This window comes from Scardinius erythrophthalmus (assembly GCF_964197995.2).
Source record: "Scardinius erythrophthalmus genome assembly, chromosome: 10".
NCBI classification, from domain to species: Eukaryota; Metazoa; Chordata; class Actinopteri; order Cypriniformes; family Leuciscidae; genus Scardinius; species Scardinius erythrophthalmus.
Genome location: NC_138230.1, coordinates 13,305,582 through 13,329,022, shown reverse-complemented (window position 1 = coordinate 13,329,022; position 23,441 = coordinate 13,305,582). Strand labels below are relative to the sequence as shown.

Sequence of the window (23,441 nt, the reverse complement as noted above, 5' to 3'; positions counted from 1 at the left end):
TGCCATTCACAGAAGTGACTTGGGAATGCCATTCAGTTAATTTGAACTTCTGCTAGGGGACACCTGTGTGAACTTGTAGGCTACGTCATACATTCAAAAAATAAAATAAAAATCCCTTGGACAAAATTAAAATTAGCTTTGAGCAAAAGGTAACATGACATGGTTGGTATTTTGTTAATGTAATGGAATTTGTTTGCTTTTTAAGTGTCCTAATACGTTTTGGGGACACTGTATATTGTCAATAGAATTTTATATTGCATTGAGCATTTTTGCACTGTATTGCATTGTGTTTGGATCTTATATTCATATCAGCAACATTCAACCAGGCTTCTTCAGACAGCAGTGCCCCTTAAGGTTAGCATATGGCGACCATAAGACTTGCAGAATGTTCTAGTGCCATTATAGAGGGAACTTTTTCAATGCTTGCAAGCGGATCATTGAGGAACCGCAGAGCGATGAGTAATCACTGCAGCTCAGACATTCAAGTGCTTTGTGCTGTTTTTGTGAATACTTTCAGTGAACTTTCCAGAGCTCTTGCCAGTTTTATATTTCAATCTTACTCCTTTGACAGCAAAGACCAGCTTGTTATAAACCACGCAGGAGACATATGATCACCCTTGAGACTTTAGCTCAACACTAATTATCATCAATAGCCTACTGCTCTGAGGGGAATTCAAGTAAAAAAAAAAAAAGAAATTGGTAACACACTCACAGGAGGAATCAACTGACTCATTTTTAATCGATCACATAAACATGTGGTGAGTGCAAATTAACATCAAGTACAAAGAGTGCTATTGTAACAAAAGCTTCCATAGTTAAGCCAAGATTTTTTGGGGGTGTGTTTTTAAACATGTATGAAAGCATCTACATGTATAAACATGTATAATATATCACATTAAATAAGAAGAACATTCTGATTCACATGATGCTAGTTCTGTCATTTAACAGCCAAAACAATCAAAAATTGAATGAAAGGTTCATAGGTCACTCTCACTGTGTTTACATGGTATACTCCAAAATACTATAAAATACAATGTAACTGCCATGAAAGACAAAAACATTGTAGCTATTATCATATTATCATCTTTTTGTTACTGCAACCAGACTCAAAGCTGCTGAATGTCTGATGTGTTTTTATTGCTATTGTTGCATTATTTTGCACTGGTCAATTTTGAGATTTTGGACTATTTTACTTCCATAACATTCATAACGTCTTCTTGACTAATGGAAAGAAGGCATCCATCTTAAAATGAGTAGATTTCAATCGCAAAACAAAGGCTGTTTTCTTAAACTGTACAAATTTCTGTCTTTTTTTCCTGATTTTTCTGATTAAAAACATCCAAACATATCCTCTGTAAAAACCTTTAACTCTAATGTCAACCAAATTAAACAATTGGCTTTATTCAATGTTCAGATTTATTTTCTAAGTGCAACTCTCTACAAAAAATAAACTTTATTTCTTTAAACAATGACATTTCAAGTCCGTTATCATCAAAATTCTAGATTCTGTAAGTGTGTGAAAATGTTTCTACTAGCCTATTCACCTGTGGTGTCCTGCCTCAAGAACGATATTTGACAAAATTGTTTACTTTATCAAAATCACAGTAGGCTACTAGCATGGAAGCAGGGACAACTCATCATGTCAACCATCTTAGTTGCTCTCTAGTTTCTACTTTTTTGTGCGCGTGAGATTTGTAAAGATGACTTTATTTACAAAAATATACATAAACATGTAGCCTATAACAAATATCTGAAAATTGCGTAGTTTATATATTTGGTTACAGAGATTTGAGCATTTGGGAAGGTTTGGCCGGACGTGCCACGTCACACAGCATGAATCCATCCATTGGTCAAACACAAGCATATGCTGCTCCTTTTTCCTCCCTATGGCAGTTTTTACGCCTCAAACACTAAATAATATTTTGCCCAATCAGCCTAACAAAGCGCATACCTTTGAGAAACACTTTTTATGACTGTCATATGCATTTTTAATCGGCTTTGTAATCGTTTGTAGTATTCGTTCTCTTTGTGTTGGTTTGTTTTGCATCACTTTTCGAGACAATGGAGTCTCTTCGCCATCAGCGCTTACAGCCCGGTATCGGATACGGAGCGAGCGCGACCGGGACGCTCCGGTCCCTGCGGCCCGGTGTAACGGGCACTCTTTCCTCGGCACAGGGTTCTCGCGTCTCGGTGTCTGCTTCTCCGGGGCCGCCGCCACCACTGCCGCCCCTTCAGCTCCACAGCCTCGGGTCCGGTATTATGGGCAGCGGGTTCGGTTCGGTGGACATGGCGGCGGGTCTGGGTCTGTCCAATCCCACCAACCCTGCGGTTCTGCGGGAGGCGGTGGACGCGGTGGTCAGGAGCTTTGCCAAACACACGCAAGGATACGGCAGGGGTATGTGGGGTCAACATGGAGATGTTTGCACTATGAAATCATACGGGTCAATGATGAATAATGACAAAGCTTTTAAAAATATAGTTCTAAATGTAAAGTGCTTAGAAATGTAATGTGTAGGCTATTCAAATATGGTTCTTCTATTCAAGTTGATGCATGTTTAGGATTTTTTATATTATATTATATATTTACTTTAAAATGTAATGACTAAAAACTGTATGCAAAAAGTGGTGTAACCAACATAAAAAAGTAATACATTATTTTACTTGCACCTTGAGCACATGAGTAGCCTACACATTTTTATTTTCACAAATTAATTTTTGAATAATGAGTATCCTTCAATTTTACTGGGGTTACTCTACCATAACTAGGTTTACTTTTTCATAAAAAGCACAAAATATGTAGGCTAATATCTAAGATTATATATTAGCACAAGGGGGTTTGTCATTTTCACATGTGTCTGTTTTGTCATTTTCACAACACAATTGCCTGTCTGCATGTTGGTTGCACTGACTTTAATTTGGCAGACTTACATTTTTCAAATATTATTCAATTTTTTTTTTTGACTTTATATCCCCTCTAATATATGACTTTAAATCAGAAATTATAAACATGATCGTAATAGGAGAGGTTTTCTTCATTCTCTGTAATACATTTTTGATGTATTTTTGAATTTAATTAATTATTGTAATTATTTAATAAGCTAAATCTGGACCAAAAAAAAAAAATAGCATCACATCATTGACCCACATGCAAGATACGTCAAGCAAACACATTCAGAAATGTGTTCTTAGCAGCATGGGTTTTGAATCTCATTCCACTCCAAAAGAAAATATTTTGCAGTAAATATCAATCCTATATTTAGAATCATTATGATTTTTTTTTTCCATTGTGCCAGTATTTTCATGATGATTAAGCACATCCATCTCCTTATCATTGCTGTAATGTGGAAAAAAATAAATGCAAATATTATTTTTTATACATTTTTTAACATTTTATAATTTATTTAAATTAAGTTGAGAGTCATCAATAACAAAATCAGAGAGATGGTGGTGTGTTTCATTGTTATGAAAATGTCACACTGAAAAAAAAAAAAAAAAAAAAACTAAAAACTGGCTTCATTTTTTAGATTTTTAATATATTGGAATATTATCTGAAATAAATATTATAAATATTAAGATTCAGCCCCCTAACAAGACTGTAGCACAACATTCAATTATGTTGACGAGCGCTCGAAGCAGATTAAGTCCCCTGACATGCTGACCTAAATACATCGAAGGGATTATTGTCAGATAAATTCTGTTGCCAATGCACTTTAGAGGCAGGATAAGTGTTTTAATCTACCTCCGAGACACCTCAGACCATCTGAATGTAACAAGCTCATCTTTCATTTGCTGAAGAAAGACCTTTATACATTGTGATAATTTTCGCATTACTCTCGTCCAAATAAACCACCCTTATTTCCTGTTAGAAACCATAAGCAATTCCACAACAACAAGCTTCCTTTATATCAGCCATTAAATGAGCATGTGCTTTTCATTGTGTGCTGAGACAGTCATAGCGAAAGATTTATGAACTGTTTTGCAAAAGTTCACTGTAGATATTTTGCTCGATTTATTTAGCCCTCTACCATGCTATCTCTAAACAAACTTAAAGCGCAAGTTCCCAATTTTCAACCTGCTTTGAATTGTTACAGTGTATGTAGTATATGTAAATGAACAATGTTTACTTGCTTTTCGTCTTACTGGGAGTTCGTTCTTCATACGTGGATTACTCAATTAGCTGGATTTCATTATTGAATATTTGACATGATCCAAGATTGTTAGGTTCTTCGAAGCTCATCCCGGAGTTGCTGTCATAGCAACAGATCCGTAATCTTAAGCATGCTTATTTCATGTAATCAGGATTAGATTGCATCTTTTTTAAGTGGAGGTGATACTCAAGGCCATAGTAGGTACCGGTACTACATTTGGTTTGAAACTTACCGTCAATCTGCTCACCGTCAGATTCTCTGCAGAAGCAATAGGTCATCCTGGTACTTTTCACCTACTATGTATTTGGATAAACTACTGTTTTTCGCATGCGATATAGTTATAGGAAGTATTCTATTTCGAACATAGCGACTGCATTTTGTCATCCAGTTTGCAATGGAGACTACAAACACAGAGGTTCCTCAGATTTTCATGGTGTTCACTCTAAATTTATGAGTCTTTGCAACATTTGGCCACTGCCTAGAACAGGCTGGATCCTTCACTGGAAACGGAAAGTTAGCCTACTCACTCCCGCTAGATGTTTACTCTTAATTCTTGCACCCAGGAACCGTACAAGTCGACACCATTGTGAAGAAGATTTTGCTAAGAAGTATTTCCTACTCAAGCAGTATTTGACACTGATAGGAACAGACTGGAAGTGGCCTTAGATGGCAACATGCCCAATGCATTATGGGTGTTGAAGTTTATCTACCTATTTAGCAAAAGTGCCCATCAGCCCTTTTTTCTTGTTTTTTTATTTTTTTAAATCTGCTTTCGACTTTCTACTGAATGGACACCCAAGTTTTATTGAAAGGTCATTTTGCAAGTGGTGAATTACCCCTTTAAAGGTGCAGTAAGTGATTTCTGAGAAACGCTGTTAAAAGTTGATCGGCCGGAACACCACAGCAAACTTGTATCCAATCAGCAGTAGGGGGTGTGTCCACTCATGATGGGGGAGGAGAGAGAGTGAGCGCAAGAAGGAGATTTGAAGAAAGACTGTAGAAAGAGAGATGGTTGAGAGACATTACAAAAGAGAAAAGGTCAGAGGAATATCTCTGGAAAAAGAAGGGTAAGAGCTTTAGGACCCGCGTTAATATTAGAAAAGCTTTCCAGTGCTGGAGAGACCAAAGGGGGCCTGAAGGCCTGAAAACCATTGCAGAGTTTATATTGTTTCTGCTCCATATGCGAGTAACATGGTTTTGAGTGTGTGCTGGTGGCTACTAACAACAAACTCTTGCTTCTGCTATGATAAAGAGACATCCACTCTTGCATTGCGTGTTTGTGCATTTTGGGGGCGGAGTGTTTGTTTGGGTTGATTTTATAATCAACAGTGTTCAACAATGATTCTCAGAAATTGCTTACTACACCTTTAAAGGTAATATACATGGACATATATAAAGCTGGTCTGACCCTTAAAGGGATACTGTACTTACGGAAAATGTAAAGTTGCGATTTTCTAGGCTGATATGGCTAGGAACTATACTCTCATTCCTGCGTAATAATCAAGAAACTTTGCTGCCGTACCATGAGTCCAGCAGGCGTAATGATATGACGCAGTGCCTGAAAATAGGTCTAATAGGTTAGACAAACTTAGTCCCGGTCACGTTGGAAGTTACCGAGCTGGGGACTATTTCCAGGCGCTGCGTCATATCATTACGCCTGCTGGACTCATGGTACGGCAGCAAAGTTTCTCGATTATTACGCAGGAATGAGAATATAGTTCCTAGCCATATCAGCCTAGAAAATCGCAACTTTTCATTTTCCGTCGGTCTTAGTGCACGATGTAACTACAGAAGAGTCAAGTTTTAAATCGCAAAAATATCGAAACTCTTTGGTCATTTTTTGAGAGAGATGCTAATGGTCCTGTCCGATTCAATGATCTATGCTAAGCTATGCTAAAAGTGGTACCGCCAGACCCGGAGTTCGGCTGAATGGATTCGAAAACGGTAAAACTCAACAGTTTAACTCTGGGGGAGTTGTAAAATGAGCCTATTTCCAAAAAAAGTGGAGTATCCCTTTAAAATATTCGTCCAATGTATTTGTGTAGTACTATTAAGTTACTTCAACTTAAATATAACAAAAAAAAAACTAGTGTACTAGAATTAATGTATGATATTATGAGTTTGATGATATGTGAAATGTGATTGCCGTTGCTTCAAGCTACATTTGGACTCATGAGTCTTAAAATATACTTGAATGGTGTTGTATATTCTGATAGGATGTTTCTGATTCCCACAGTGAATGTCGTGGAGGCCTTACAGGAGTTCTGGCAGATGAAGCAGTCACGGGGTGCCGACCTGAGGAACGGCGCTCTTGTGGTCTACGAGATGGTCCCATCCAACAACCCTCCTTACGTCTGCTACGTCAGTCTCCCCGGGGGAAGTTGCTTCGGGAGTTTTCAGGCAAGCACCTCATGCAACATTCCCTTTGCTTTCTCCAACGCATTTCTCTCAGATCTTCCGAAAAATAAATAATTGTGTGTTTGGTTGCCATCTGCGTCTGCATATTTTTCTGTCTAATGTTTTCTCTTGAGGATCTCTTGGAAGTGAATTCTGTGAGCATCTTCAGGATTCGATTACAGTGTGGTTTAAATAGCATCTTTGATCTTCTCAGTTCTGCCCGACCAAAGCCGAAGCGAGGCGGAGCGCGGCCAAAATTGCCCTAATGAATTCTGTTTTCAATGAGCATCCATCTCGACGGATCACAGACGAGTTCATTGAGAAGAGTGTGTGTGAGGCTCTTGCCTCTTTTAACGTGAGTTCTCACAGTTATCTTTATTCGGTTAGAGGGATAGTTCATTTTCTCACCCTCATGTACTTCAAAACACTTGTGATTTTATTTCTTCTGTGAAACACAAGTTGATTTGAAGTGCTGATTGATTCTCATGCAGTTACAATGCATGCACTGGAGCTTTCAGGTTTAATAAAAGCAGATCATGTGACTCATGTGCTGTAGTCAAAGAAATGTTAAGATTATTATTATTATTATCAATGTTGAAAACAGTTGTGCTGCTTAATATTTTTTCAGGATTCTTTGATGGATAGGAAGTTCAAAAGAACGGCATTTTTTATTAAGCTTTTGAAATATTTGAACTATTACTATTGACTATTATAATATTATATAACGCCATCTTTACTGTCACTTTTGATCAACTTACTGCATCTTTGCTGAATAAAAGTATAAATTCATTTTTTAAAAATCTGATTGACCTCAAACTTTTGAACAGTGGTGTATTGTTGACATTGTCTATCTTTACTCATCTTTATTTACTGCAGGGAAACAGAGAAGAAGCTGATAATCCTAGCACAGGCATCGGTGCTTTTCGCTTCATGTTGGAGTCTAATAAGGGGAAGTCTATGCTGGAGTTCCAGGTAAGTCAGATCATGATTGGACGGCATGGAAAGATGCGAGTAAATGTATATATTTGACTAACATTATTATCATTTTTCTTAGGAACTGATGACAGTTTTCCAGCTTCTCCATTGGAATGGTAGTCTCAAAGCCATGAGAGAAAGGCAGTGCTCCCGTCAGGTGAAGACAAATATTCTATTTTCAGTTGCAAAAAAAGTAATATCATCATGAATCACATAGTCCTTCATCTTTTGAAATAAAAGTTTAGCGCACTACGAAAACATGTGACTTTCAGATCTCAAAACTTACTCCAAAAATACTATTTATTACAATTATTCAGACATGATCGCCCAGTTTTACATGTCAACAACAACTATTTTGAGTTCAGAAACTTGGCCAGCCCAGTCACAGTAATAAAAGAAAAAAGTAGCGTAGCTATTATCACAAATTATATTAGAAAGGTATGCAGAGGAGTTAAAACCATAAAAAAAAAAACATTTTCATTACTTGAAATAAAAGAAACGTTAAAGGGGGGGGGTGAAACACTCAGCTTTAGTCAATCTCATGTTAATCTTGAGTACCTATAGAGTAGTATTGCATCCTTCATATCTCCAAAAAGTCTTTAGTTTTATTATATTTATAAAAGAAAGATAGGCTATACCGAGTCTTTCTGGAAAAAACCGAGCAGCTGGAGGCGGGCCGTGTGGGCGGAGCTAAAGAATCACGAGCATACATACAGAACGCGTTTTTGCTTAGAAAAATGTGAATTTTCACATAAGGAAATTCACATTTTTCGTATAAGGAATTTTCGTACAAGGAAATTCTGCCCCATCTGATGTCACACATGCCCATACCTATTTTTTACAGTCTATGGCCCATACTCGAAAAAAACTTTCCAAAACTTGTGACAAACCGGAAGTATTTTTGGCACAGAAATACTCCATCAAACGTACAACTTTATTTTTGCAATTTTGTCCATGTTTAGCATGGGAATCCAACTCTTTAACAGTGTAAAAAACTCAGTATGCATGAAATAGCATTTCACCCCCCCTTTAATATATAAAATATACAAGAACTTATTTTAAGCTAGTTGCAACTTTTCTTATTTTCATTTTATTTTACTTGATATTTTAGAATAAGTAATGCTAAAATAAAAATGTATTAACTTTATAGACATATTTAAAAAACAAAAATCAAAAATATAAAAAAACGAACTCAATATATTGATAAAAAGTAGATACTAAAATAACACTGGCAAAATGTTCATAAAAAATAAAATGTGACAAAAATATAAAAATCAAAACCAATTCTAAATATTAATACTATCATACAATCTCAATGAAACTAAAATAACACTGGAGAAATGTTTATGAAATCTAAAATATACATTTGCCACAAAAAGCTTTTTTATTTATTTGTGTACTTTTTTTATTTGTTATTAGTCCCTTGTTTGTTCCTTGTAAATATTTATTTGGCGCATTGATATGTTTCACTGACCTGTCTACAGTATGTACAACAATGATCCTCTATTGTAAACAGGAAGTGCTCGCTCATTACTCGCACCGAGCGCTAGACGACGACATGCGTACTCAAATGGCCGCCGACTGGGTCAGCCGAGAACACGCTTTATCCGGGACCATCAATCGAGAGATGGCCGCCACCGAGCGCGAGCTGGAAGAGGCTCGTCTGGCGGGACGGGAGCTGAGGTTTTATAAGGAAAAGAAAGACATTCTGCTAATGGCAGTGGGGCAGCTAGGTGGGTCAAACACTACAACTCTGCCCTGCACATGCTGAAGAGTGTGAAGACGTGTCAGACGTGGCATATGATTGTACCAGAGAGCACTCCAAAACTCAAAACACTCTTTTTTTTAACTATGTATGGAAGTGTGTTTGTGTGTGAGTCAAAGAATCAGCATTTTGAATAATTCCACAGACAAAAACTTCAATGAATTTTTTTACTGATTCTGTTTCAAGGCATTTTGACCTTGAAACCGAATCAAGTGCTATATTGATATTATTACTATACCAGTATTATCCTCCAGTGTTACTGATTGACTGTACTGGCACATGGACATATCATGTCTGAGTCGGGAAAATCAGTTTTGAGGCCTTCTTAAAAAAATCTTTGCATTGTATTCTCATGAATCCTATTACGCATGGGCGCTGCTGCTTTTCTTTTAGCTAACTCGCCAAAGCACTGCCCATTAGTTTTTGTTGTGTGGACAAAGCGATATAGTATTTCCAATATTCTGCGTTTATATTCACAAAATAGCCTTGCTCATTTATTTGCTACATATGTGTGCTTTTGGTGAATATACAGACCTTTTCTTTGTAATGTTAATCTAAAGTATGTTTATGTAAACACGCATTTATATACAGTACTTTTTCCGCGAGAGCCATAAGTGTTTGTTAAGGAAGCAACCACACTATATTTTATGACACAAAGGTCAGATTTTCTCACACTGTCATAGCACAGGAAACACATCAAGGCTGTTTCCTCCTGCCTATGAAGCTGTGCCCTCATTCCATTGCCTGTTACCTTCGTGATTGTAGAGCAATCATGCTCATTTCAAGGCAAAGTTTTATTTCTACCTCCTTTCTCAAAACTTTTGTGAATTTTCTTTTTTTTTACCATATATACATATAAGTGCAGATGGGATTTGTGTTAAGATGAGCAATGCTTTGCAATTAGATGCTTCACTAAGGAACAACAGGAAATAAAACCATACACCGGCAGTCAAAATTTTGTAATAATTAAGATTTTTAATAATTTTTAATTAAGTCTCTTATGCTGATTTGATGTTCACTTATTGTCAATCATTATTGGTGGTCAGTTATTAATGATGGTTCTTATTATAATCAATGGTGAATTTTTTTTTTGCTGTTTAATATTTTGTGGATATTTTTTGATGAATAGAAAAAAAAAGTTTTTTTTTGAAAGGGAAAACTTTTGTAACATGTCTTAAATGTCACTAGAATCAGTTTAATGCATTGAATAGAAGTGTTCATTTCAGGTTTGTTTTATTTTATTTTACTTTTTAAAGCTCGATCTTACCCCAAACATTAAATGGTAGTGAATCACAGTTTCCACAAAGACATTGTTGTATAAAACTGTTTACTACGGATCTCCGAACATAAAATGCGGGGAAAAATGATGTTCATGGTCAGCACATTTTACTAATTTGTTCCCTCGTTTTAAAGGGATAGTTCACCCAAAAATGTCAATTGTCACCACTTACTTGTCAACACAAAAGAAGATATTCTGAAGATTGTTGGTAACCAAACAGTGACAGAATTCTATCACTTTAAGTAAATTGTGCAGACAAAAATATATCGTGGTCACAAATTAACACTTCATTCTCTCGTTTTAGTAAGTCGTCGTGGCAACGATATAATAATTGTTTCCTCGTTTTACAAAAAAGTTGTCAACACGACATATAGCACGGCACATTATATATATATATATATTTGTCTGCATAATACACGTTTCTTGAGCAGCAAATCAGCATATTAGAATGATTTCTGAAGGATCATGTGATACTAAAGACTGGAGTAATGATGCTGAAAATTCAGCTTTGACATCACAGGAATAAATCACATTTTCAAATATTTTCAAATTGAAAACTTAAATGGCAACAGTACTTTATAATATTACTATTTTACTGTGTTTTTCATCAAATAAATGCAGCTTTGGTGAGGATAAGAGACTTCTTTCAAAATAATAAAAAATCTAATCTAACTCCAAACTTTTGACCAGCAGTGTATACCGCGTCTTATAGACACTTGTTGGTTTCCCAACTCAAAATGGTCCTTATAGCCTGTACTGTTTATGAAATAATTACAGTTTAAATCATTAAAATGCTATGAAATATTTTAAAATGTAACCCCATTCTTATTCCATCATCATAATTAATTGTATTATAATTGATTCTTATGTGTTACTGGGTGAAGTGATGTAAACTTGTTAATGTTTCATCCCAGTCATTTGCTTCAGTATTAGAGGCTACGACAGCTTGTCATCAGTCAGTTACATTTCAGATCATATTAGATCAGCTTGGAAGGATCACTGCTGTCTGCTTGAACTGAACTTTAAAGGACTAGCTGCTAAATCTTGATACTCGTCACATCATAATGAGGATGTGCGTGGTGCGGAGCTTTAATGATTGTCATTATTAGCCAGGCACAGTTCTGAAATTATACTTTTAAGGGCTAATTGTAATCGAAATTGTGTCGAAGTTGTGCATTTGTGGTCTTAAACATCAAAGTTAAACTGCAGTTAAAGCCCTTGTAGTATATAGGCTTGTATTATTAAAATTGGCAGACTATATTACAGTCCATAACATGACATAAGAAACAAGACAGTTTGAGAGTTTGTTAAAATACAGCAGATAATCTAAAGCCCCCTTTCTTTAAACTTTCATGATGTGCAGGCGATTATGTAGGATCCCTACAAATTATTTATTTATTCAGACCATGAAGTTTGTGAAATGACAATGATACATTAACAGTAACAGTACTATTTGCAGTTACTATCGATATATCTTTTTCAGTGTAATTATTATATGAATCATATCATGTTTCTGAAAAGGATTTCTTTGTGAGTGTATTTTCAATGTAATTTTTCAAGACCTCTGTTTGTTTTTGTTTTTTTTTTGGTCTTTTGAATCCATCATATTTCACTGAAGTGTATTGACATGTAAATTGCATATAATTTTATACAATTTGTTGGGCCTTCTCCCTGCTGTTTTTACACTCTTGTTTACCAAATTTATTTTTCCAATTAATACTTAAGGTAGTGAATTTGAATCAGTGCATGTCGAGACATTTTATACATTCGCTATTTGTTTTGTATGAATAGTCTTACTGCCATTTTTCATGTTTTACAAGACTTTGATGCATAGCCAATTTTTTGTTGATTTATATTCTTTACAAATCAATAAAGAGCCTTTTCATATATGTTTATTTTAGTGTAACTTCTCACAATCTTTATAGTCCAGTCATTTTAAGCCAAAATGGGGCTCAGCCTTCTGTTGCAATTTGTTCAACCTTTTTTCAAAAAATGACTGGACTATTACTGTAAAAAAAAAAAAAACTCAATGTACAAAACTTACCAGTTCCACTGGTTATGTTTCATGAGGGTTACAAAATCAAGAGAGAGAAAAAATAACCTCGTCAAATTTGTTCTTCAGTAAATGCATTGCAAAATCGACTTTTATTGAGCAGGGACTTTTATTTTGAAACCAACGAGTTACTTGGGGAACTGGTTATGTTTAAAGTCATAACTCTTTTATATATGTATATGTTTATATATTTGTTTACAATATAATACGCCAATTTGGAAAATAAGCGTACTGTACTATATTCATATTTTAAAGGAAGTAATAAATTCAGCTCATTAAACAAACTTGCTGACATTTTTTGTCAGGCAAAATACACTACTACTCTTTAGGGGTCCTTTATCTCCCCAGCGCTATTCATGTGTGTTAGTGAATGCAATGACAGATTGTGAGAGATATCTTCTGAAATATTTGTGAATTTTGACAAAGTATTTATGTCGTGCTACGAGTGGTGGTTATTCGCAACTAAATAAATTCATTAATCTTTAATCGTAAAGTCTGTACTAATCATGTGGGCGGTAGCATCATCAAGGTTTGTCCTTCAAAGCTGCTGGAATCTTTCAAATCTAAAATCTTCATTGAGTCGAATACAGAATCTGTCACAAACAGCATGCAAGGTAAGCAGAAGAAAATGAACATCTTTGATAACGCACTGACTGATATCACAGTGCAGATTTGTAGTGATTTTTGGCAGTTATTGTTCTGACATAATCTTGCACAGTTGCAAATATACATAATTTTATAAACTGATGACGTTATTGCTCATCTTGTTTATCTGTGTCTTGTCTGATGACTAGACAGTATACACAGATCAACAGCAATTCATGAAAGCACATATGTAATGCAGTTTCATGACTTTGAAGATGGAGTTGTGATGGAAATACATGTACACCTTTTGACTTTTTAATCTTCCTCTAGAATACAGTAATTGTTGAACGCTGTTGGAAGGTTCCTTTATCAAAGGAAGGAAAGCCACCCAGGCTACATCCACGTCGACACAGAGTGTACCGCATGGTTGAGGACAGAAAACACGATTCCCAGGATAAAATGGAGCTCATCCTCTCCCAGACCGTGCCCAGTGAGTGCTCTTGCATTACAAAAATATTGTAATATTTGGATTTGGATTTATGTTGTTGCATTTATTTTACAGAGCTTGGTGGACGAGGCGACACAGTTTTTGTGAAAAAATCATTGGGCCGCAACAAACTGCTACCCCAAGGCCTGGCTGTCTACCCTTCACAGGAAAATAAAGACATGTTTGCAGAGGAAATAAGGGTTAGTTACATCTATAAATCAGTTCGTTTGCCATTAAAATAATTTCATATGGAAGCTAATATCTGCCACATAAGAAAAAAGATCATGCTTTTGTAACTTATAATTATGACATAAGTCAACATTATGACGTACTAAGTCATAATTATGAGATGAAAAGTCGAAATTATGACATCATAATTGTGATTTGTTCCAGAAACATTTTTTGTATGTCTTAATGTTGACTTTTTGTTAAATTGTCCAATTTGTTGAATTACTTCTCGTAATTGACTTTGACTTTTTAATGTAATAATTCTGACTTTTTATGTCATAATTAAGATTTACCAAAGCATTATTTATTTTTCCTATGTGGTGGAAATGGGTTTTCATAATTTCAAGTGTTCACAGTTTGCTTGGTTTTTCCTGTAGCTTCTGCGTGAGGGACGACCAGAGGACCGAATCCAGACACGCACAGGACAGCTAGTGAGTTATCTTGTGTTTTAAACTATAAAACATAATTTATTAAACAAAATTACAGGTTTTATATATTGGTGTCAACATGAGCAGCTTCATTTTTGTGTTTGTGTTCATTTTGCAGACGGTTGAATTCCTGAAGAAAACACAGCTTGTAGTTGCCATGCACACTTCACTACAGTACTCGCTCACAAAAGAGATCGTTTGCAGACGGTTTCTTAGACAGGTAAGATACAAGAAAAAGGAAACATTTATTTTTATTGGACGTATAAAATGTCAATTTTCTGAAACACGCAACATAAAATGCAAGTGCAAAAGTCATGCATGCCTACATTGTTCGCAGTGGTTTTGTACCATTGACTGTATTTCTGTCCTCAGCTCGGCGTGGTTGTACCGACTCATGCCTTGACTCTTCCAGAGGAACCAATCACAGGGCCTGGAGAGTACTGGTGTGATGTCACGGTAAGTTGTTGACTTTCCAAGTGCAAACAGTACAGTTTTATGATCACTTCTGGGATTGAATGGTTTCTGGCAGAACTTGCTATCTGAACAGTGTTTGGTCTCTCAGGTGAACGGAGTGGACACGGTCAGGGTGCCCATGCCTGTGGTGCCGTATGTGGAGCCCAGCCAACTTTTGCTGATGAAGAAGCAACAAAAGCAAGAACAGTCCGATTCAGAATAGTGTTTTATTTGCTGAATGCAACTTGGAGAATATACACAAGGAATTTGTACAAATAAAATGATTGTTTATTTCTTCCCGTGTAGTCTTCATTCTTTGGCCTGAATAAATGAACATCCGTATGTGTATGCTCAGTAAGAACAGGGCACTAAATGTGTCTGTACTTGTAATTTGAGAGGGGCTGTTTTTATTGCTATGATGTTTTTATCTTTAAAATATATTGCAAAATGACTGTCAGGTTTCCCCCAAAATGAAATCATATGCAGTATTAGGTGTAATGCATTACTAAGTAGTTATTTACTGTAATTTAAGTATTTTTCCCAGGAAAAAGTAAAGTAAGAGATTACTCATCATTTTTCTAATTACAGTTACTTCTGATGTAATTGCATTGAATACTGTATAGAATATATTAAAAAAATATATATAAAACAAGTGGATTTAACGTCAAAATTTAAAAGTAGTTGCTTTCCCAACACTGATCATATGTGCATATAATAAGTTTGCTTTCCCAACACTGATCATATGTGCATATAATAAGTTTGCTTTCCCAACACTGATCATATGTGCATATAATAAGTTTGCTTTCCCAACACTGATCATATGTGCATATAATAAGTTTGCTTTCCCAACACTGATCATATGTGCATATAATAAGTTTGCTTTCCCAACACTGATCATATGTGCATATAAGTTTTTTTTTTATGCAATAACACTATTGTTTTTTCAATTTACGAAAACATGCTTAATCTGAATTCTTAAATACTTTTGTGACACTATTTTCAGTATAGTAAATTGTGGCGTGTGTGATCTTACTCACTTATCTTCCCATTCATTACATTTTTGCACTACTGCATATGCTGCATTAGCGGAGTTATCACCGCTAAATAAAACTATTAAAAACATTTCTAAAATAAAGCTGAAATAAAATATATAAATTAGTTGGGAAAACACACTAAGAGAAATTTAGAAATGCTGCCTTGCAATATACTGCTCAAGTTGGAGCACTAAAATTATGAACTGGAAATAAATAAAAACTATAAAATAAAAATAAATTAACAATATTTAAAAACTAATAATAAAATGACAAAACTACATGAAATTACTAAAAAATGAAAATTAAACTAAAAAAATTTAAATAAAAGCTGATTTAAAATGTTAATAAAATTAATTGAAATATCAACCCGTATTAAAAGTAGCCCAATTTCCGAGGGAAAACCACAGACTTGGCAACACTGTGTGAAATCATGTTCAAGTTCAAATAATTCACTTTTTTTTTTTTTTAAGTATAAAGAACACCCAAACTCAACATTAAATCATTGTTCAATTTAATGTTTGTGGTTTGAACCCATTCCTACTATTTGAGACATATATTTACACATTTAGCATAAATTAAAAACATACTCCCCCCATATTTCTATGTAGAAATCTTGTAAAACTCAAAATTATATTGTGAACCGACCTTATTTTGCTCAGGTTAATGTATTTTTTTATTTCTGGCAGTGATATAGGAACTATTTCACACATAAAAGTGTTTTTACACACAAAATGAAACATTTTAGTACATTTCCAATAGGTGTCATGTTACACTTTACTCATGGTTCTACACAAGGGTCTTTCATTAAGAATCTACATTCAAATGAAAACGAGCCGTTAAAAGAATCAGGATTGGGAAGATTCACTCAAACACTTTTTAAGATTTACAAGGTTTTTTCATAACACTTTACAATAAGATTCAATACATTAACATGAATTAATTTACACACAAACATTAATTTTTAGACATTAACATTAGTTGATGCATTAAGAACTAACAATAAACAATAGCACATTCATAAATTAACATTGACCAAACTTATTAAATGCTATAAAAAATCATAATACATAACGCATTAACTAATGTTAACATACAGAACCTTATTGTAAAGCGTCTAATCAATAACGTTTTATATATGCCACTGCTTACGATGGCAGTGTGGAAGACAATACCCTATCGGACAAACAATTCATGAACCAAACATATAATAATAAATCATGTGAACCCACACAGCTACTGTAATGTTACAAGTGATTTTTGACAGAACTAAAACCTCATAACAAAACCCAACATTGTTCAAATGGAAAGACCGTATTAGGTAGACATTTGGGAGCCGTCTTAAAGTCATAGCAGCCAATAGAGCTTTGAAGTCCTTCGGTCCTTTCTGAAACAATACGAACTGACATTACAGCTCTAAAAGCTGGCAAAAAGATTTCTGTATAGGCCAACAAAATCTGCTCCACATTAGGTAGATGTGTGCGCGACATCCTGATATCCAGTCCGTTAGAATCCGTACTTGGCTTGCGTTTGTCTCCGAGTCATTTTGTTGTCGGCCCAGTTGTTCTTGAGTTCCAGCTCGCGTTCCTTGGCCTGATGGATCAGATACGTGATTTGGTGCTTGCGTCTCTGTTGCCCCGTTGGCTGATCTCCTTTTTTCTGAAAACGAGATGGAAAGATCAGTCTCTCTCTTTCATTTATTTCCATCCCTCAGAAAATGGACACTGTTAGCAACTCCAGCACCTGTCTGAAATGAAATCTTGTATTGGAGGCCCTTACCTTGCTGAAGGACTTGCGCGGCTCGGCCTCTGCTGACATGTTCTTGGTCATCCATTGCTTGTTGCCGCTCAGCTGATCGTCTCCTTTGATCTCCAGGAACTTGATTTCCTCTCTTCCGCGATTCTGTTTGCCCTGCAGCCGCCGAAACTGGAGAAATACACAGAATATTGGAGTTGAACCCTGATCAATCAGGATTAAGGGTGTCACGATTTCGATTTTGTATCGAAATCGATCGAAATTAAACCACAACCTCGATCATCGAATTAAAAAATTGAATCGTCGATACTGCCACGCCCCCATGTCACGTCCGGTCGGCTTGCAGAACAAAAGTCAACTAACGTTAGAGCGCAGTGCAGCACCCGGAAAGTTTAGAGGGACGTACATGCTCGCAACGGGGCTACTTGACAAGAAGTTCGTAAATCAATATTCTTCTAACGAATAGAAATAACCTTATATAATGTATCTATCTGTCAATTATGTGTACAGTTATGTTCAGAAAGGACGCGCAAGCGGTTGCCATGGTAATGAACAGCCTGCTAGTTAAAGCGAATGTATAATATTATCCTGTTTCTGAGCCAAAATGTACAGCGCGCGTTATATTTTCTAAATCCAAACAATTGGCCACTGAACCAGCTGATAAAATCTTCATTTGATTCAAAACGTGATTACAACTTGAAGACGCTCAAACTCGATCGTATTTTACTGATACAAAAGATGCGCGCGTGCACACGCACCGAGAGGGATCGCGGTTCACCGGGCTATGGTAAAATAATGTTACAAGGTGTGTATAATTTAAACTACTTAGTCAATGCTAACAGTAGCTGCTGTAAGGTTTTTATTACTGCTGCTCTCCTTCTAGTCACTTCTGAACCTTTCTTGATTAAAGCTCCAGGAGACGGGTTGCCAGATATCACAAAAAGAGCAAAACAAGCCCCTTAAAAACGCAGTATAAGCATGGCAAAACTTTACCGGGGAAGGAACACATCTAAACCACTAGTATTACTAATATCCTATACAATTAAAAGGAAGTAACTAATTTATTATGAATAGAATAGTTCAATATAAAATATTCAGATACTATAAACTGAATGATGAAGTGAAACAATAACATGAGATTGAAAAGTTATTCAGCAATACTTTCTTTAAAGTTTAATTGCACATACGAGTTGTATTTAATATTAATCAGTTGGGGGCAGTTCATCTAAAAGTTGATGAGTGTGTTTTGTTTAATATATTTAGCTATCAAAATAGTTTACCAAATAAATCATTTACCAAATAAAAGAAAAAGAAAATCAAACAAGGTGAAGTACTTTTCATTTCTAAAGTAGGCTATTTGGGATTATTTATTATACATAAAGCCCTTTCTGTCGATTTCTCCAGAATAGCAACTATATTGTGAAATATATTGTTACTGTGAAATAAAATGAGTCATATCGTGAAAAAAGAATTTTGGTCATACCGCCCAGCCCTAGTCTAGTCTAAAACTGGTAGCAACCTGTGCTTAAAAAAATATGTATATATATATATATATATATATATATATATTGTAAAAATCGAGAATCGAATCGAATCGTGACCTTAGAATCGAAAATGTAATCGAATCGAGGATTTGGAGAATCGTGACACCCCTAATCAGGATTTAGTCATGGTAAAACGTCATGATGCTAGGATGCACTAGATGGTTTCTAGGGTGTTCTTAGTGGTTGCTAGGAGGTAACTTACTGGCCCAAGTTTTAAAAAACACACTCTTTACAGAATTGTACACCTGTTTTGCATCCACTAGGCAAATTTATAAGTATATTTGCTTGGAAAAGTAACAGCACACCTCAACTAGATGCATGATGAAACATTCAACAAATGCACACCAAAGATTAATACTTAGATAAAAATTATACTATGAGCAATAGTAATCAGGCATGTGATTGGCTAAGAATAAAATGTATTTATAAATTATTAAAAAAAAATAAAAATAAAAATTATATATATATATATATATATATATATATATATATATATATATATATATATATATAATAAAAATATATATAATAAAAAAAATATATACATATATATATTATTTAAATAAAATATCAATAAACAAATCAATTAAGAAATAACTATTGCAACTATACTATTGTACTGAAAAATAAAACATGATCATTTAATAATAATGGTCATTATTATTCAAAATAATATTTTTATAATTTGAAATACTAAAACAAACAAGTCAGTAAAATATTATGATTGCAGTAATTCTGTTGTACTGTAAAAAATATTATAATTATTAAATACACAATAAATTAATTAACAATTATTAATATTTTTAACATTTAATAAAAACAACAACAAAAAATAAGAGTGATTAGTATCATTTCCTTTGTTTTACAGAATAATAATACAAATATTACGGCTGTGAATTAAAAGTAAAAGTGTTCCCCGGATTTAAGCAATTCATGTGGGTCATATTTCAGGTTCGAAAATATGGAAATCCATATAAATACTGAAAAGAAATCGTATTTAAATACAGAAAAGAAAATAGTGATGCTACAGACAACTCACTGCTTCATCATTGAACATTGAAGAGGAGCCTGAATCGCCTTGCTCGTCGGCTGCAGCGTTTGGGTCTTGGTAATATCCCTCCTCATGGTAATCCTGTCAAACATATGCATAAAGCATCAGCTGCTGAAATTACAAGGACTATGGTGTATGGTGCTTCTTCATAAGGACAGGTGTTTGAAGTACCTGTGGAGAAGTCTCAGGCAGTGGATTCTCAGGATACTGCGGTGGGTATTCTTCCTTCTGACAGTCTTGACCGGCTCCGACTGGCCCACTGTCTGCATTAGAACCAAAGTCCAATGGAGAGTCTTCCACAGCGGGTGGAGGGTGCAGAGTGGGAACGTACTGCTGAGAATCTGGGTTTTTGGACATCACAGGCTCTGATGAGCTTTCTGGTAGGGAAAAGTAGTTCTCCGGAGCAACTTCATCGTCACTTCCCTCTTCATCCGCGGCCATTTTTTGGGCTAACTGCATCGCCGCTGACTTTGCAGCGGCTTTGATGGCGGACGGGGACGGGCTGGTTCCGGAAACACCCTGGGACTTTCCTGTGGTTGCCTTCGGCTTATCCGATCCAGGGCGTTTGGTTAGGGTGTGCGGCACCAGGGGCCGATGCATTTCCTTCACCACCAGATTCTTAGGCTGGGGCAGCAGAGAGGACAGACCACCACCTCCCTGGAAGAACACATTCTTATTTACTACAAGGTAAGTCGACCCAGATCATTTATACTTACAAAATATGATGAAATCGGGCCATCCAGAAAAATGTGATGATGATGCCACAACCAACAGCTTATTAAAATATGCCCACTCATTCAATATTCAGAAACTTGGAGAGGCGCTGTGACTTATTTCAACCGTGAAAGTGGTTAGCCAATGATAACAGAGGTCATTTACATATAGATTGCAAAAGTCCTGGACACTTTTTCCAAGGCATTAGTTACAGATTTTTTTTTTCCTATTAATTTTTCCATAGGCAATTTTTTTTTAAAGTATTTATTTAAGAGTTACAAGCCATGAACCAAACTAACATGCTTCAATGTGATTCACAACATTTACAAACTTTGAAAAAGTAAGTACAAGACTGTGCGCTTAACAGCTTTAATGAGTTAAAGAACTACAATCCCATTAAGCACTGCGAATGACACCATTGATTAAAAACAATGGAGTATGGGGTTCCATTTGTGCCAAAATTATGTCGACATGCTATCTGTCTATGCTGTGTGTCGTCTTCCATGTCTATGTGTCTGTTCACTGGAAGACGACACATAGCACAGACAGACAGACATAGACATAGACAGTGAACAGACACATATACATGGAAGACGAGACACAGCATAGACAGATAGCATGTCGACATAATTTCGGCACAAATGGAACCCCATAATGGAGAACTATAAAACTATCGATGTTGTTTACATATATAGAAACGATATTGTTTACCTTTACTGAAAAATATACATGCATATACAAATATCGTCTGACTCGGTTATGTTATTCGCAGCTCTGGTGGCAATTTGCTTGTCGTGATTCTCTGATTGGTGGAGATCACAGGAAGGATCATGGGTAATGTAGTTTTTCCACCCGGAATTTTGTTGGCATACACACATTAGAAATAATGTGTGCTGATGACTTCAACAAAGGCATATGACATTGATTAACAACTTCGGAGGAATACAGTAGGTTTGTCTCTAAAGGTTTATAAGTTACCGCTAAAAATCAATTCCACTATGGGGAAAACAAATGAGATTCTTAATACAATAGTAAAAAATACTTAATAGCTAATTATAAATAATTTATATGTAATAAATATATGTATATCTAATAATTATACATAATTATAAATTAAATCATATTTTATATAGTTAAATGTGAAAAATGTTTAATTCTAAGGGTCAGAAGAAGGTGAAATATTTATTGAAAATAAAGTTCAGCTGTAATTTAAATATATTTTTATCCATACCTGAGGAGCTGATTTCTTTCGTACTGGCTCGTCATCATCAGAGTCGGACTAAAACAGACAAACACCATCAGTCAGTAAGACTTTCAGTACAATAATTAGCCTTTAATAGATCAGTAAAACTCACATCTGCTGGTTTTATTTCAGGAACCGTGATTCTGACGGGTTCTGTGCGTTTCTTGGGTTTCGGCAGGTCCATGGTCACTTTCTTAGGTTGAGGAGCTGATGCTTGTTGTGTTTTTTTCGGCGCGGGCAGAGAAGCGAACAGTCCGCCGATCTTGCCCGCGGGTCGAGCGGGTAAACCCGGCGAGTCATCGCGATCACTGTCGTCGCTGCTGTCGTACGCTACTAGAGACATCGCCACAGATCAGATGTGTTCATAAGAGAGTGAATCACACGCAACAATCGCTGACAACGGAGCTCAACTGATCTCATATCATTCTGTACGGTCCTTCCAGGTTTAAATTACATGGACAAATATTGTGAGTAAATATCTAACGTTAGATCACAACATCGATGCCAAATTCGCCTCCAGATAAATCTACGCTTGCAGCCGGACCCGTGATTGCATTGGAAACTCAGCTTTTAAATCAATATTTTCTCTGCAAAACACGAATATAATAGTCTAAACAAACAAGCAATAACTGTTAATAAACATAGCTTTCCTCTTTAACCATTTAGACCCATAAACAGTTTTCTTCCACCATCGTGAAGGATTTCCTCAACATCCGCTGCACAGTTTCAGAGGATTAAACGATACTGACGCCAACCGGCGTGGAGTGGAATCTCATCAATAAACGTGACGCACCTTGACAATAAATCTTCGCATAAAAAAAACAACTGCGAACAAGTTTACAGCATAAATATTATATTGAGAGAAACTGGGGATTATTGTGGAGATAGACCGATAGATAACCCAAAAAAGTATCTTTATGTGAATATTACTTGAGCAGTTTTGTTGTTGCTGAGGTAAAGAGGTTGTTACGGTAAGTTGGTTCATGTTTAGGCAGAATATTGAGTGTGATTTGAAAGATTTTTCATTGTGTTTGTTTAGAAGATTCTAACGCTCACCAAAGCTGCATTTATTTGATTAAAAAAAAAAAGTAATATCAGTAATATTGTGAAAAATTTATATTTTTTTTGTGGAAATACTTTTTCAAGATTCTTATAGGCCTATGTTTAAAAAAACAGCATTTATTTGAAATAGAAATAATTTATAATGTTATAAATGTCTTTAGTGTAGCTTTTGATCAATTTAATGCATCCTTGCTGAATTAAGGTATTAATTTCTTAATAAAGCTTTTACTGACCACAAACGTT

The 23,441-nt window shown here is 35.5% G+C and overlaps 3 protein-coding genes across 4 annotated transcripts; 2 read left to right on the top strand and 1 right to left on the bottom strand.

Moving 5' to 3' along the window:
* The first annotated feature begins 1,798 nt into the window (after nucleotides 1-1,798).
* On the top strand, nucleotides 1,799-10,644 carry lix1l (limb and CNS expressed 1 like). Its single transcript, XM_081376658.1, has 6 exons — nucleotides 1,799-2,395; nucleotides 6,385-6,548; nucleotides 6,760-6,900; nucleotides 7,422-7,517; nucleotides 7,600-7,677; nucleotides 9,037-10,644. The coding sequence occupies exons 1-6, from the start codon at nucleotides 2,062-2,064 to the stop codon at nucleotides 9,289-9,291; spliced, it is 1,068 nt and encodes a 355-aa protein (XP_081232784.1). The 5' UTR covers nucleotides 1,799-2,061; the 3' UTR covers nucleotides 9,292-10,644.
* A 2,070-nt stretch (nucleotides 10,645-12,714) lies between these two features.
* Nucleotides 12,715-15,095, top strand: mrpl9 (mitochondrial ribosomal protein L9). Its single transcript, XM_081376659.1, has 7 exons — nucleotides 12,715-13,231; nucleotides 13,533-13,692; nucleotides 13,765-13,889; nucleotides 14,295-14,348; nucleotides 14,464-14,565; nucleotides 14,718-14,801; nucleotides 14,908-15,095. Exons 1-7 carry the CDS (start codon nucleotides 13,124-13,126, stop codon nucleotides 15,019-15,021), a joined length of 747 nt encoding a protein of 248 aa, XP_081232785.1. The 5' UTR covers nucleotides 12,715-13,123; the 3' UTR covers nucleotides 15,022-15,095.
* Nucleotides 15,096-16,299: 1,204 nt separating this feature from the next.
* Nucleotides 16,300-22,892, bottom strand: prcc (proline rich mitotic checkpoint control factor). Of its 2 annotated transcripts, XR_014031000.1 has the most exons (7): nucleotides 22,249-22,892; nucleotides 22,125-22,172; nucleotides 20,351-20,836; nucleotides 20,168-20,260; nucleotides 17,609-17,755; nucleotides 16,959-17,488; nucleotides 16,329-16,736 (listed from the first exon to the last, which is right to left on the bottom strand). XR_014031000.1 is itself a non-coding variant. In XM_081377400.1 (6 exons), the coding sequence occupies exons 1-6, from the start codon at nucleotides 22,477-22,479 to the stop codon at nucleotides 17,336-17,338; spliced, it is 1,158 nt and encodes a 385-aa protein (XP_081233526.1). In that variant the 5' UTR covers nucleotides 22,480-22,892; the 3' UTR covers nucleotides 16,300-17,335. The 2 variants fall into 2 exon arrangements, 1 of the variants encoding a protein (XP_081233526.1); XM_081377400.1 differs by having other exon boundaries at nucleotides 16,300-17,488.
* Nucleotides 22,893-23,441: the final 549 nt, after the last annotated feature.

What these genes read in the sequence shown, in the direction of transcription:
- prcc (XM_081377400.1), bottom strand. Translation starts at nt 22,479, where the DNA reads ATGTCTCTAGTAGCGTACGACAGCAGCGACGACAGTGATCGCGATGAC. An exon ending in CTGAAATAAAACCAGCAGAT is followed by an intron (nt 22,173 to 22,248) that starts GTGAGTTTTACT and finishes TGTCTGTTTTAG; the next exon opens with TCCGACTCTGATGATGACGA. An exon ending in GAAAGAAATCAGCTCCTCAG is followed by an intron (nt 20,837 to 22,124) that starts GTATGGATAAAA and finishes GTGTTCTTCCAG; the next exon opens with GGAGGTGGTGGTCTGTCCTC.
- mrpl9 (XM_081376659.1), top strand. Translation starts at nt 13,124, where the DNA reads ATGTGGGCGGTAGCATCATCAAGGTTTGTCCTTCAAAGCTGCTGGAAT. An exon ending in GCAGACGGTTTCTTAGACAG is followed by an intron (nt 14,566 to 14,717) that starts GTAAGATACAAG and finishes TTCTGTCCTCAG; the next exon opens with CTCGGCGTGGTTGTACCGAC. An exon ending in AGTACTGGTGTGATGTCACG is followed by an intron (nt 14,802 to 14,907) that starts GTAAGTTGTTGA and finishes TTGGTCTCTCAG; the next exon opens with GTGAACGGAGTGGACACGGT.
- lix1l (XM_081376658.1), top strand. Translation starts at nt 2,062, where the DNA reads ATGGAGTCTCTTCGCCATCAGCGCTTACAGCCCGGTATCGGATACGGA. An exon ending in GTTGCTTCGGGAGTTTTCAG is followed by an intron (nt 6,549 to 6,759) that starts GCAAGCACCTCA and finishes TGATCTTCTCAG; the next exon opens with TTCTGCCCGACCAAAGCCGA. An exon ending in AAAGGCAGTGCTCCCGTCAG is followed by an intron (nt 7,678 to 9,036) that starts GTGAAGACAAAT and finishes TATTGTAAACAG; the next exon opens with GAAGTGCTCGCTCATTACTC.